The 12,759-nt window shown below is 38.1% G+C and overlaps 1 protein-coding gene across 2 annotated transcripts; it reads left to right on the top strand.

Moving 5' to 3' along the window:
- On the top strand, nt 1-9,518 carry LOC117598625 (interferon-induced very large GTPase 1-like). Of its 2 annotated transcripts, none has more exons than XM_053238992.1 (3): nt 1-489; nt 2,632-2,705; nt 2,827-9,518. In XM_053238992.1, exons 2-3 carry the CDS (start codon nt 2,664-2,666, stop codon nt 7,567-7,569), a joined length of 4,785 nt encoding a protein of 1,594 aa, XP_053094967.1. In that variant the 5' UTR covers nt 1-489; nt 2,632-2,663; the 3' UTR covers nt 7,570-9,518. The 2 variants fall into 2 exon arrangements, with proteins under 2 accessions (XP_053094967.1, XP_053094968.1); XM_053238993.1 differs by having other exon boundaries at nt 422-489; nt 2,824-9,517.
- Nucleotides 9,519-12,759: the final 3,241 nt, after the last annotated feature.

Raw genomic sequence — 12,759 nt, 5'->3', positions numbered from 1 at the left:
ATTGTCATGTAATGGTTAAGGACAATGTACATTGTGTGCAGACTGCAAGCAGGGACAGTAATATTAGATATGACAGCATAGCAACTAAAAGGGAGAGCCAGGAGGTAAGGACTCTTCTAGTAAGGACTCTTGCTGCTGCATTCTTGACTAACTAAAGCTTGTTTATGCAACACTGGAACATCCAGACAGTAAAGCATTATTCACATGGGTTTTCATACAACTTCAAATTACCTTTAAAAATTGCTGCTACAAAAATTACCATGCAATTGTTGGTGTTAAGAATTAAAAATGAGGAAGTTACCCATCAGCTATGTAGGAGGACATTTATGCATTCCAAACTGGGTCATGTAATTTCAGGGAAATCTGCCTCACCTTTTTAAAAACACTGCAGCATTCCAGGTTTCACAATCTAACCAGCTAACACAAGAAACAATCAGCAGCCAACTGAGAACAAGAGACAGCACAAGTCAGAACTGCGTCCTTACACAGGTAAAGTCTTTATACTTCTTTATAAACTATAATGTATCTATGTATTATATAAATTATGTAAGTATGCCTAAACGAATTGATGCAGTTTTAAAGACAAAATCTGGTCGCACAAAACATTGATTTGTTTTAAGTTTTTTTTTTTTTTTTTTTTTTAAATGCAATTCTGTTAAATTCAGTTTAATGTATATTGCATTTTCTAACAATGGACATTGTGACAAAGCAGCTTTCCAGAAATCCAGATATGGGTTTAGCTTTAGATCCTTAATGAGCAAGCCAGAGGTGACAGTGGTGAGGAAAAACTTCCTGAGATTACATGAGGAAGAAACCTTGAAAGGAACCAGAAGGGAACCCATTCTCTTCTGGGTGACACAGGGTAGTGCGATTATGAGTCATTGCTCATATAGTGTATGCACAACTGTATCCTATAAAGTCAAACAGTGCAGTGTGTAGAAAGAATCTTCAGTATGAGCATATTTGTTTTCATTAGGGTTTTAGCTTTATGTTGATAAGTCTATCCAAGTCATTTTATATATTATACTACCACTGTATATTAAATGAGACTTGAGCATAGATTTTAGTAAGTGCAATCTTTAGGCTATCCAAGTGAGTCTATCCACAGCCATCTTTAGGGTATCTGTGTAGTACAATCAACAGCAATCTCATGGCACAAATAAGGCTATTCATGCGGGCCATCCTCAGCAGCAATGACTGATTCTCAGGTGAAGGAGGCTCCAGGCAGAAGTAAAGCATCACAATGGATCACGTAGGTCCAGAGGGCAGAAGGAGTGAGGATCACCGGCATCTCCTCAGGCAGCAGAGTAACATGTAGCTCAACAGAGAAAGAGATAGAGGGAAAAAGAGAGAGAACAAATTATTTGATACACACTTGTTTTATAGTTGTTTAAGGGGAAGTATACTGAGCCTCATTTATCAAGCTGGATACAAATGGATTTATTCATAAATTGTTCCAGTCATTTCATATGAATAACCATAATTAAAGAAAAATTAAATATAAAGAATTAAAGAAAACAATTCAAGTTGAATCCATAAATGAGACCAGTCATTTAATTAAGAATGCTGCTGTATAATAGAAGGATGGGCTGCAATGACTCAGGCAGTGCTCAAGTCGGTTCCATTTGCCACAATCGTCTTCTTTTACTATGGTGTGTCACTTTATTAGAGCCAGAACCAAGTGACCCATTAGTGACTGATCTGGTATTTCTCAAGCCGCAACATGCTGTATACTCCTAGTGTTCTGTGCCAAAATTTTTATTCTCATTCCCTTCTGCTTTTCCAATACTGAGTTTTGTTGAGTTTTGTGGGCATCACCAAATGCAAATCAGCTATGCTATGCATTGACCTCGTAATTTATGGATGATTGACATTCATCATCATACACATGCGAGTATGAAGAAAATCAGCATTTGCCGTACTTTTGTAAATCATGCGGTAATGATTACTTTGGTTTGGCTTTCACAATTTTACACACAACTTTACTAAATGATTAATAAATGAGGCCATTTGTGTGGAGGGTGCAAGCAGGGACTCCAACAGGACTAGCTATGATAGCGTAAATAAAAAGAGGGTAAAACAGGCATGAGGGCCTGGGACATAACAACTTACAGTATTATTAGCAAAAGTCTCTGTGATCCCATGATCTCGCCAGACTTACTAGAGAAAAACAAAAAGCTTTTATTTATTTATTAACAAAAACCTTGACTACAAAGGGATTTTCACCCAAGACTTAAACGGTGAGACTGTGTCTGAGTTCTGAACACTAATTAGAAGGCTGTTCCATAACTTTGGGGCTTTGTAAGAGAAAGCCCTGCCCCCTGCTCTAGCCTTTACTATTCTAGGTACCAACAAAGAGCCTGCACCTTTGAATCAAAGTAGGCATGGCAGATCATAAAAGACCAGAAGTTAGCTCAGGTCCTGTGGTGTGAGACCATTCAGTGCTTTACGCAATTCAGTGCAGGCAGTCAAGTGATTATGCCAATGCAGTGTATATTATTGTAATTATTTTTACAGTATTAACTTTTGATTAAGCACATTTTTATCTCGAGTTGCCAGTAAATTATTGCAAAAATAGTATAACTTTTCACTGCAAATAACACTTACATTTTTATACCTTGTTGTTCCCAGACATTAACTGGAATGAACCAAGAAGCAACAAAATGGCAAACAGCACCGAAACACAAACAGATGTCCATTCTCAGGTTGTATAAATGTTCATATAATTTCAGTGAAATAAGCATTCAGAGAAAAACACTATTCAAATAAATTGAATATAGTTTCAAATGACAATATATTGCATTATTTTGTATGATTTTTCAGCAGGCAGAATCAAACTTAGTTGAGGAGCTGTTGTGTAGACTTGGCCTTGGGAATAAATATGAAGACAAACTTACCAGCGGATACTTTCTTGAAATATCTAAAATCACAGTACAAGAGCCTAGTAGAGAGAATGAACTGGTTCATGCTTTCATGCAACGTCTGCTCACTGGAGATTACACAGCAAGACACATCTCTGTCACAAATAAGCCTCCACCAAAAAAGTCCATATCAAGAAAAGGTAGTTTTGCTGATTTTAAAAATTTTAAAAAATGTACTGTAAATACCAAAAGAACACAGACCCAGATTAACCCAATGGATGTTCAGATGGCAGTGTTCCTTTGTGCAGATGATTTTCTTAGACAAATCATGGTGACTAAACTGGCACAGTGTCAGTATGCGATCCCTCTGCTGGTACCCAATCCCTTTAGCAGGAAAATTGAATTTCCTCTCTGGTCAATGCGTAAAATCAACAAGAGCTGGAAGTCGACTGATGCTTCAGGAAAAATCATCAGCAAGACTGTGCCTGTTTACAAAGCAGAAACTCCAATGGTGGCATTCTTCAGGCTTGGGTCTGTTTCCTCATCCAAGTCTCAGCTGATCAACAACCTGATTAATGAAAAGCACAACACATTTTTCCACAGAAACTGTCCAGGCAGCAGCAAAAACCGTCTACCGATGGATGGAGTGGTGGAGATCGCCTGGTACTGTCCATCTGGGAAAAGCTCTGATCATTTCACTGAATGCGTTGCTTTCTGTAATCTTCATGGTGATTCCAGCAGAGCTGTAACTCAAACAGAGATACTTACTACCATGGCCTCTGTAAATGTTATACTGTTGCCTAAGTTTGATGATGATAATGATAATAATATGAGAATTGTACAGGATCTTTACGACTCACTGACACCTCTCATTGTTCTAACTGATGAAGAAGATGATAATGAAGATCCTATGTGTGAATTTCAAAAAGGAAAATACAGCCTGGGAATAAAAAACAGAAGTGATCCTAATGTGTCTGGTCTACTCAGAGATATGATCAAGAACTGTTTCTTACAAACATCTGTGACCTTCAACCTTAAAAAAATGACCAACTACTCAAAGCTCAGTGTGGATGAGAACAATGAGGCCTGTCGGAGAGGAAAGGAAGCTGCACAAAATACAATGCGTGTTCTATATGGAAAAGATCCACTGACAGTAAAAGAGAAATATCTGCCCTGCCAGGGAAAACTGTGGCATGACTGGTGCGAGAAGAGCAAAAGCTTACGGCGACTTCAAAGTACCGACATAGAAACAGAGCTCAGCAAAAAGCAAACTGAAATGAAGGAAATAAGACGGAAACAGCAGGAACATGGCTTCAGTGGACTCATGGAGTTATTTGTTGGATGTTTAATATCACTGTCAGTCAATGAGAGAATGTATTTCCTCAGCTGGACTGGAATTTGCCTGGATGAGTTCACTTCAGAGAAACTCTCTACCATCCGACAAGAATATCACCAAAAATGGACAGATGTGTTGGCCTTGAAAAAAAAACATGACAAAGCTGAAGGAGAAGCAAATCCGGACAAACTGAAGGCTGAACAATCAAACTTAGAAAAAATATCAAAAGAACTGAATGCTGCCAACTTTGGCTTGGAGCACATACTGAGAGAGATGGGTCAGATTTATGAAGCCTCAGTCTCAGAAGAAAAGAGCATGACCAGGAAAGAGCTTGGAAACTGGTCTTACCTGCCTGAACTTGCTGCTAAACTCATGATATCTGGACAACCAATGGAGCTGATGGATGGTGATACAGATTATGTTCCTCTAACCTGGGTTACAGCTGTTTTAGATGAAGTCACCAAGATACTGGGAGATCAGAGAGTTTTTGTGCTGTCAGTTTTGGGAATTCAGAGCTCTGGGAAATCTACCATGCTGAATGCCATGTTTGGGCTCCAGTTTGCAGTCAGTGCAGGCAGATGCACCAGAGGAGCCTTTATGAAGCTGGTTAGAGTTTCTGAGGACAGGAAGGAAGACCTGAGGTTTGACTACATATTGATGGTTGATACTGAAGGTCTCCGATCTTTAGAGATGTCTGGAAACATCATCCATCATGACAATGAACTTTCCACATTTGTGGTAGGATTAGGAAATGTGACTCTGATTAACATCTATGGAGAGAACCCTAATGAAATGCAGGAAATACTTCAAATTGTTGTTCACGCATTCCTGAGGATGAAGCAGGTCAGATTAAACCCCAGTTGCATGTTTGTGCATCAGAATGTTTCTGATATTGCAGCTAGAGAGAAAATCATGGATGGAAGGAGACATTTGCAGGAAACACTGGATAAAATGACTAAACTAGCAGCTAAAGATGCAGACTACAGTGCAGAAAATTTCACTGATGTAATTGCATTTGATGTAGAGAGTGATGTGAAGTACTTTGCACAGCTCTGGGAGGGTTCTCCACCCATGGCACCACCAAACCCATGCTACAGCGCGAATATTCAGGAACTAAAGAGAGATATCCTTTCCCGTGCATCAACTACAAATGGCCTGAAATTATCACAGTTTCAAAAACGTGTGAAAGACCTGTGGAATGCTCTACTGGATGAAAATTTTGTGTTTAGTTTTAAGAATGCACAAGAGATATCAGTGTACAGGAAACTGGAGCAGGAGTATGGGAAATGGACCTGGAGTCTGAGGAGTGCCATGATGACTATAGAAGACAAAATGCTTAATAGAGTAGTCAGTGGAATCGTAGAAACAGTTCAGAGGCGAGACCTTGCAAGAGAAATGACAGGAACTCTACAGAATGTCCAAAATGCATTCAACCGATATTTTGAAGAAGACAACGAAAAGGAAATAATGATTCAGTGGAAATGCAAATTTGAGACACAAATCCAGCACCTCCATGATGATCTAATAGAGGAAGCAAAGAGAAAAGTGGATGACAGCATTCAGCAGAAAAGCATTAGACAAAACCTTGATAAGCAACGTGTGAACCACGAGAAGACACTCTTTGAAAAGAGCAAAGAGCTCGCTTTAAAACTTAAAAGGAAGCATAACAAGGAAATACATGCAAAAGTAGAATTTGATTCTATGTGGGGAAAATGGGTCTCTGAATTAGCTGAACAAGCTCCAAAAATCAAAGATGTTAACATCTCAAAGGACATAACTGAAGTTCTGGGAGAGGTCTACAGACATGACTTGGTTTCAAATCGAAAGCGTTCTTCAGAATATAAAATAATTGAAAGGGTCAGTGATTACACCAGCTATGTCCCAACTAACAAGAGCATATTGAAAAGATTATTTATATTTTGGTCTGGAAATTCTCTTACACCAGAGATAAACAAATCAATACGTGATCTAATTATTAAGGTCACTGAACAAACCAAAAGAAAGGTGGAGTCATTTCCATTCTCAGCACAGGGATTCAGTTCACATTACATTCAATCCATTGCAGATGATGTCAAAACACAGGTGCATGAATTTGAAGCACAATTCAAGAAAAGTCTAAACTTATTTGATGATGCCTCTGTCTTTAACCAAGATTTCTATGTAGATCTCTCACTTTATGTGTGTGACCAGTCAGCAAAACGCATCTCAGAGCTGCACAAAAAATTCAAAGAAGCAAATGATCCACTTATTTACTTTGAAAAGAAAAGGGCTGAGTATTTCAACATCTTTCAGAAATACTGGGAGGGAGCAACATCAGCAGCTATACTTGGAGACCAGGTTTGCAGTAAAGTGAAAGAAGCGATTCTGCAGAGTGTCTACAACATGATCACTAAATTTTTGTGTGGACAGATGAGAGGGAAGCCACCATTTAATAGGAACAGAGCTGATCTGGAAAAACACATTCTGAAGTCTTTGGCAGAGCAGGAGGGAAATAAGGATGAGAAGTTTGAAAACTACTTAACATACATGTACAATCCTAGGGCTCACTTTGAAGATTTCATCAAGGCCAGAGTTAAAGAGTTCATGGCAGCTGAAAACCCTCAAGCAGTTTCTGCCATTAAAACATACATTGACAACAAACAGAGAAGCATCATAAGTGCTGTAAAAATAGCAACAGATGAAGTCAAACATGTCAATGGTGATGCAAATCAGTGGCTGGAATGTTTTTCCAACAGCCTTGCAGATGAGTTAGGACATACTAGAGTTCACTTATGCAATGAAGAGTATAAGGATTGCGTTGACTATGATGTTCTTGTGGATGTTATAAAGAAAGAACTCTTGGCTGTTGTTGAAGAGCTAAAAAAAAGCCTCAGTAAGATTTCTGACTTCACCATGGAGAAGTTCAGAAAAAGACCTGATGAGATTCTAATCAAACACTTCTGCATGTGCTGCTGGGAGCAGTGTCCTTTCTGTGGAGCCGTCTGTACCAACAGCCAAAAAGACCATCCTGGAGATCACAATGCTGATTTCCATCGCACAGCTGGAATGAATGGAATGTTTTATAGGAGTACAACAGAACTCTTCATCGACTTTTGCACAACAGCAGTAGCAAGTAACAAGTTTTTTTATCCATCAAGCAAATCTAGGTTTTGTCACCCTTTTAAACAGTACAGGAAAGCAGGTGGGAAGTATGAAAAATGGGGCATCTCCACTGATTTGTCTGAGCTGGCTTACTGGAAATGGTTTGTTTGTGAATTTCAGAAAAATCTTGAAAAGCACCATAAAAAAATATTTTGTGGTAAAGGGCAGATTCCTGCTAATTGGAAAACTTATAGCCAGTCAGATGCTGTTAAAAGTTTAGGAATATATTAATACATTTTAAGGCGTTCTGGCACTTTTCTGTGCTTTCTGACAACCCATGACACAAAACATCTGTATCTGATGGAAGAGCAGCCACAGTCCAGCTTATCCTAATGAGAAGGCTTAAGCCACATCCACATATCAAAATGCTGTCCTCTACAACACATTCATGCTCCTCAGCTTCAAGATCAATGCGTTCAAGATCAAATTCTAGCTTTATGTACTAGCGTCATAGCGGCTGCTAATTCATTTAACAAGACATTTAGTCTTTAATAAGACAACAGTTTTCAAGATATTTTTTTGCATGTATGTTATTTGGGATTAATGTATTAATATGTGAGTGACTTTATTTTATTGCATATAGGAAACTTAAGTTTACTGATTTGTCAATGATTCTCATAACGTTTGTGTGTAAAGTGGATATAAAAAGTCTACACACCCCTGGGATGTAAAAAATTAAACCAAGGTAAATCAAATCATTTTCAAACTTTATATTTATATAGAAACCAACAAAATGCTACTATTGTTTTTCTTTTTCTTCCTTTCCCTTAAATGTTTATATTTCCTTTTTTTCGTGAATTTTTCACTTGAATTTTTTTGGTTGCATTTTCTTAAAGTTGGACACAAAGACCTTTTCACAAAGACCTGTGACTTTTAACAAGTGCGTGTAAACTTTTTATATCCGCTGTAACTGTATTATGAAGAGGCTGTTCCAGCAATTACATATTTTGAAATTATGCCAGTGATTATTTTAACAGATATGTTATCTAATAGTCAACAACAAAGTAGTAACAAATTTATAAACTGATTACTCTGCTAATAAATCTGTCTCCAAAACTTTACTTGTAGCTTCACTATTTGTTCAGTAGATGGAGGAGCTGAGACAGTTAATCTACATGTCAGTACATGAAAGGGTTAAAATGTGATTTCAACTTTCTGAGTTGCTGCCTTAAATATATATTTATGCATTTCATTTTTCTTTTCATTCATGATTTGTTATTATACTGTAAGTTTAGATGTATTACATTTCTGATTGCTATAGAAAACCTTCTGAACCTTCTGAGAAATAAGAACTGTAATACTTTGTGTTGGACGTGTAATACTTTTAATCATTTTGCTATAATTACCAATGGTATTCATTATATAATGTAGTAGTAGTAATCCAGTGGTGGTTCGTCCATAAGGGCAGGTTGTGCTGAACCCCACTGTTTATATCAACCATTTAAGAAAACATTAATCTTCAAGTCCTCATTCACAACTCCATATATTTTAAACTACATTTAAATACTAATGATCTCTTATGAATGACCAACGAGTTTATAAATGTTGGTATTTGACAGATATAAGCAGATGTTCCATTGATTTGCTCACCTTTCTAGATATTGTGCAATCATTGTACAACATGCTCACTGCCCCATTTAGAGTTATTATTGCAGCTAGTGGACAAAAATGAGAAATATAATAAGAACTAATAGAGGTCTACTGGGGCACAAATCCTGCTGTCACACAGTCAGTTAAAGACAGGGCTGCCAGATTGGGCTAGTTTAAAATGCTCTGTGGCCACCAACATCTTGTTTTACAGCAAATACAGAACCATTTCTATTGTAAGATATGGCCAAAAGTATGCGGACACCTGACCATCACACCTATATGAGCTTGTTGGAGATCCCATTCCAAAACCATGGGCATTGATATGGAGTCAACAATCCCCGCACCCTGCCCTCATCACCAAGCAACAGCAACACTTTTGTACTTCCAAAACCCAGAAAAACTGAACAGGAACTGTTTACAAAAATTAGAGATTTTGGATTGAATGAAATAAAAGCAGCTTCTCCGCACACCAATAGCTTTGTCTTCACTTAATTCACAACTAAATTCACAATACTTCACACTCTCTGTTAATAATCACTCTCATTAACACTGATCTGCACTCAGACCGGATGCCCTCACACCCGACACATTACTGATACGTTTAAACACCATAGGTGTAGATATAGGAACCGAGATTATTGCTGAATGAATTTTTTTTCATAATAGTGATTTTATTTGTTTTAATATGTGTTTTTGGGTTGTTTTTGCCATGTGCAAACACAGATACTTGACACAGTAAAAAAACAGATGAAAAACAGATGCTTGACACATAACAAGCAGAGGGCTTATGTAATATGATTAGATGACAAGCCACTCAGGAAAAGAGAAACTTAATTTCGAGTTAAGAGTTATTAATTACCAAACACAATACATCAGCTCCTACCAAGTAGAGATGCTAATTTAAAAATGGCTCATATAAGAGCTAGGTTTCTGAAATGCAAGCACAGCCTTCCTACTATCCTATAAAAAACAGTTATTGCCACATGCTCTGGCGTTGTCCAGCACTGAGGCGCTGAGTGGAACAGACAGATGTATCAAAATCAAGCTAGTTATTTGGAGGAAGCTTTTGACTTCTGGGTAAAATGTAAAGCATAATTAATTAAAGTTGCTTGTCATGTGTACAATATACATGCATATATACATGCATACATACATACGTACATACAGTCAGGTCCGGAAGTATTTGGACAATGACAGAGTTTTTGTGATTTTGCCTTTATACACCACCACAATGGATTTGAATGTCACTAATAAACAGTTTTGACCACCAGAGGTCGCCAAATGACTCTATGTTGTTGACTTGTAATTACCTTGCTCACCTGTACCTCATTGTCTACCTGTCATGTGATCTGTTAGCTTGTGTATTTAAACCCTGTCTCAAGTCCATGTCTTTGCTAAGTCTTTGTCTTCCTTTGTGTTGTAAACCCTGAGCCTTTTGTTACTGTTTGGATTACCTGGTCTCCTGAATTTTCTGCCTGCCTCTGTGTTAATGATTTTTGGATTTGCTGTTTGGATTACCTGGTCTCCTGAACCTCTGCCTGCCTCTGTGTTATGATTTTTTGGATTTTCCCTTGGATTTGTTTGCCTTCATGCTTGAACTTATTTTTTGGTGCTTTTTGTGGTGGCCTTTGGAACCTTTTCATAAATCTTATGGACACTACCTGTTTTGCTCTGCACTTGAGTCTGTATTCTCCAATAGTCTAGTGGATAGGTGTTGGACTATCACTCCCGAGACCCAGGTTCAATCCCCACACTGTGACATTGAAATAAGACAATCAAGATGTGATGGAAGTGTAGACTTTCAGCTTTATTTTAAAAGGTTCCACAAAAATATGGCATTTACCATTTAGGAATTACAGCCATTTTATACAAAGTACCTCCATTTTCAGGGGCTCAAAGGTATTTGGACAAAGTGACATAATTGTAAATATAACCATAACCATAACCAAATATAACCATAATTTTAATACTTGGATGAAAATCCTTTGCAGTCAGTGACTGCCTGAAGTCTGGAGCCCATGTTCTCCAAACTCAAATTCTGAGTTTCCTCCCTGGAGATGCTTTGCCAGGCCTTCACTGCAGCCACCTTCAGCTGCTGCTTGTTTATGGGTCTTTCTGCCTTCAGTCTTGTCTTCAGTAAGTGAAAAGCAGCTCTATGGGGTTGAGATCAGGCGACTGACTTGGCAATTGAAGAATATTCCATTTCCTTGCTTTCAAAATTCTTGATTTGCTTTCGCAGGATGTTTAGGGTCATTATCCACCTGCACTGTGAAGCGGGGTCCTATCAGTTTTGTAGCATTTGGCTGAATGCGAGCAGAGAGTAGAGCCCTATACACCTCAGAATTCATCCTGCTACTTCTGTCAGCAGCCACATCATCAATAAACACCAGTGAGCCCGTTCCATTGGCAGCCATACATGCCCATGCCATAACACTGCCTCCACCATGTTTGACACATGATGTGGTATACTTTGGCTCATGAGCTGTTCCTTTCTTTCACCATACTTTTCTCATCCCATCATTCTGGTACAAGTTAATCTTGGTTTCATCAGTCCAAAGAATCTTATTCCAGAACATGGGAGGCTTTTTTAGATGTTTTCTGGCAAAGTCTAATCTGGCTTTCCTGTTCTTGAATGTTACCTGTGGTTTGCGCCTTGTTGTAAACCCTCTGTATTTACATTCCTGAAGGCGTCTCTTGATAGTAGATTTTGACAATGATACCCCTACCTTCTCCAGAGTATTCTTGACTTCTGTTGATGTTGTGAACGGGTTTTTCTTCTCCAAGGAAAGGATTCTGTGATCATCCACTTTAGTTGTCTTCCATGGTCTTCCAGGCCTTTCAGTGTTGTTGAGCTCACCAGTGCTTTCTTTCTTTTTAAGAATGTACTCAACTGTTGATTTGGCCACACCTAAGGTTTCTGCTATCTCTCTTATAGATTTGTTGTTTTTTCAGCCTAATGATGGCCTCCTTCACTTGCACTGAGATCTCCTTGGACTTCACATTGGTAGCTCCAGTCGAACAGCTGCCAAATTTACACTTCAATCACATCATGATTGTTTTATTTCAAATCCATTGTGGTGGTGTATAAAGGCAAAATCACAGAAACTCTGTCATTGTCCAAATACTTCCGGACCTGACTGTATATATACGAGACAGAGCTCCATACATCAGTCCCTTTTTACACTGCACTTCCTAACAGTTTTGCTGTGTATTATTATTACTACTCTACTGGTCAATATTAAGCATTTCTTCACTATTCTGCTATTCTTATTATTCCGTAGTTAGGTTCATCACCTTTTCTTTATCACCTAAAGCTAAACAACGAAGTAAGGCACTGCCCTTAATAGATAAATGGTATTCCTCATTATTTGAAAGTGATATCATGCTAATGCTAATCCTTGTTAATGCTAGTTGAACTTGTTAACTCTAGCTGAACTTGGTAGCTCCTGGGGGCAGAGCTTTGTGAACATGGGTAGAAACGGTGGATGGGGGTGGGGCTTCAGGATTAAAAAAATTCATTCAGATGTTGAACTCACCTGCTGAACCATTAGATCCCTAATCTTGAAAAAAAATCTTACCTAATGCCAGTTTAAAGAAGAAACACAAAAAATACAGTCTGGTCCATAAACATTTGGACATAACATGATAGGTTATTGTTATTTTTGCTGTGTACCACAGTACCATATATTGCAGTTGGAATTAAATAATGAATATTTGAGGTGGTTTACATATGTATTAATTTACATCAATATAATGAGGGGATTACATACAAATCAGGTGAATGGTGTAGAAATTACAGCACAATTTTGGTTTGTCAGTTAAATCACGCAT

Source organism: Pangasianodon hypophthalmus, chromosome 12, assembly GCF_027358585.1.
Source record: "Pangasianodon hypophthalmus isolate fPanHyp1 chromosome 12, fPanHyp1.pri, whole genome shotgun sequence".
Taxonomy (NCBI): Eukaryota; Metazoa; Chordata; class Actinopteri; order Siluriformes; family Pangasiidae; genus Pangasianodon; species Pangasianodon hypophthalmus.
Note: the sequence above shows the minus strand (reverse complement) of the source record. Positions and strands in the feature narration are given on the sequence as shown.

Bases quoted from the DNA above. Each gene is read 5' to 3' on its own strand.
- LOC117598625 (XM_053238993.1), top strand. From the start codon at position 2,664: ATGGCAAACAGCACCGAAACACAAACAGATGTCCATTCTCAG. The intron at 2,706-2,823 runs GTTGTATAAATG...ATGATTTTTCAG, and splicing joins AAACAGATGTCCATTCTCAG to CAGGCAGAATCAAACTTAGT.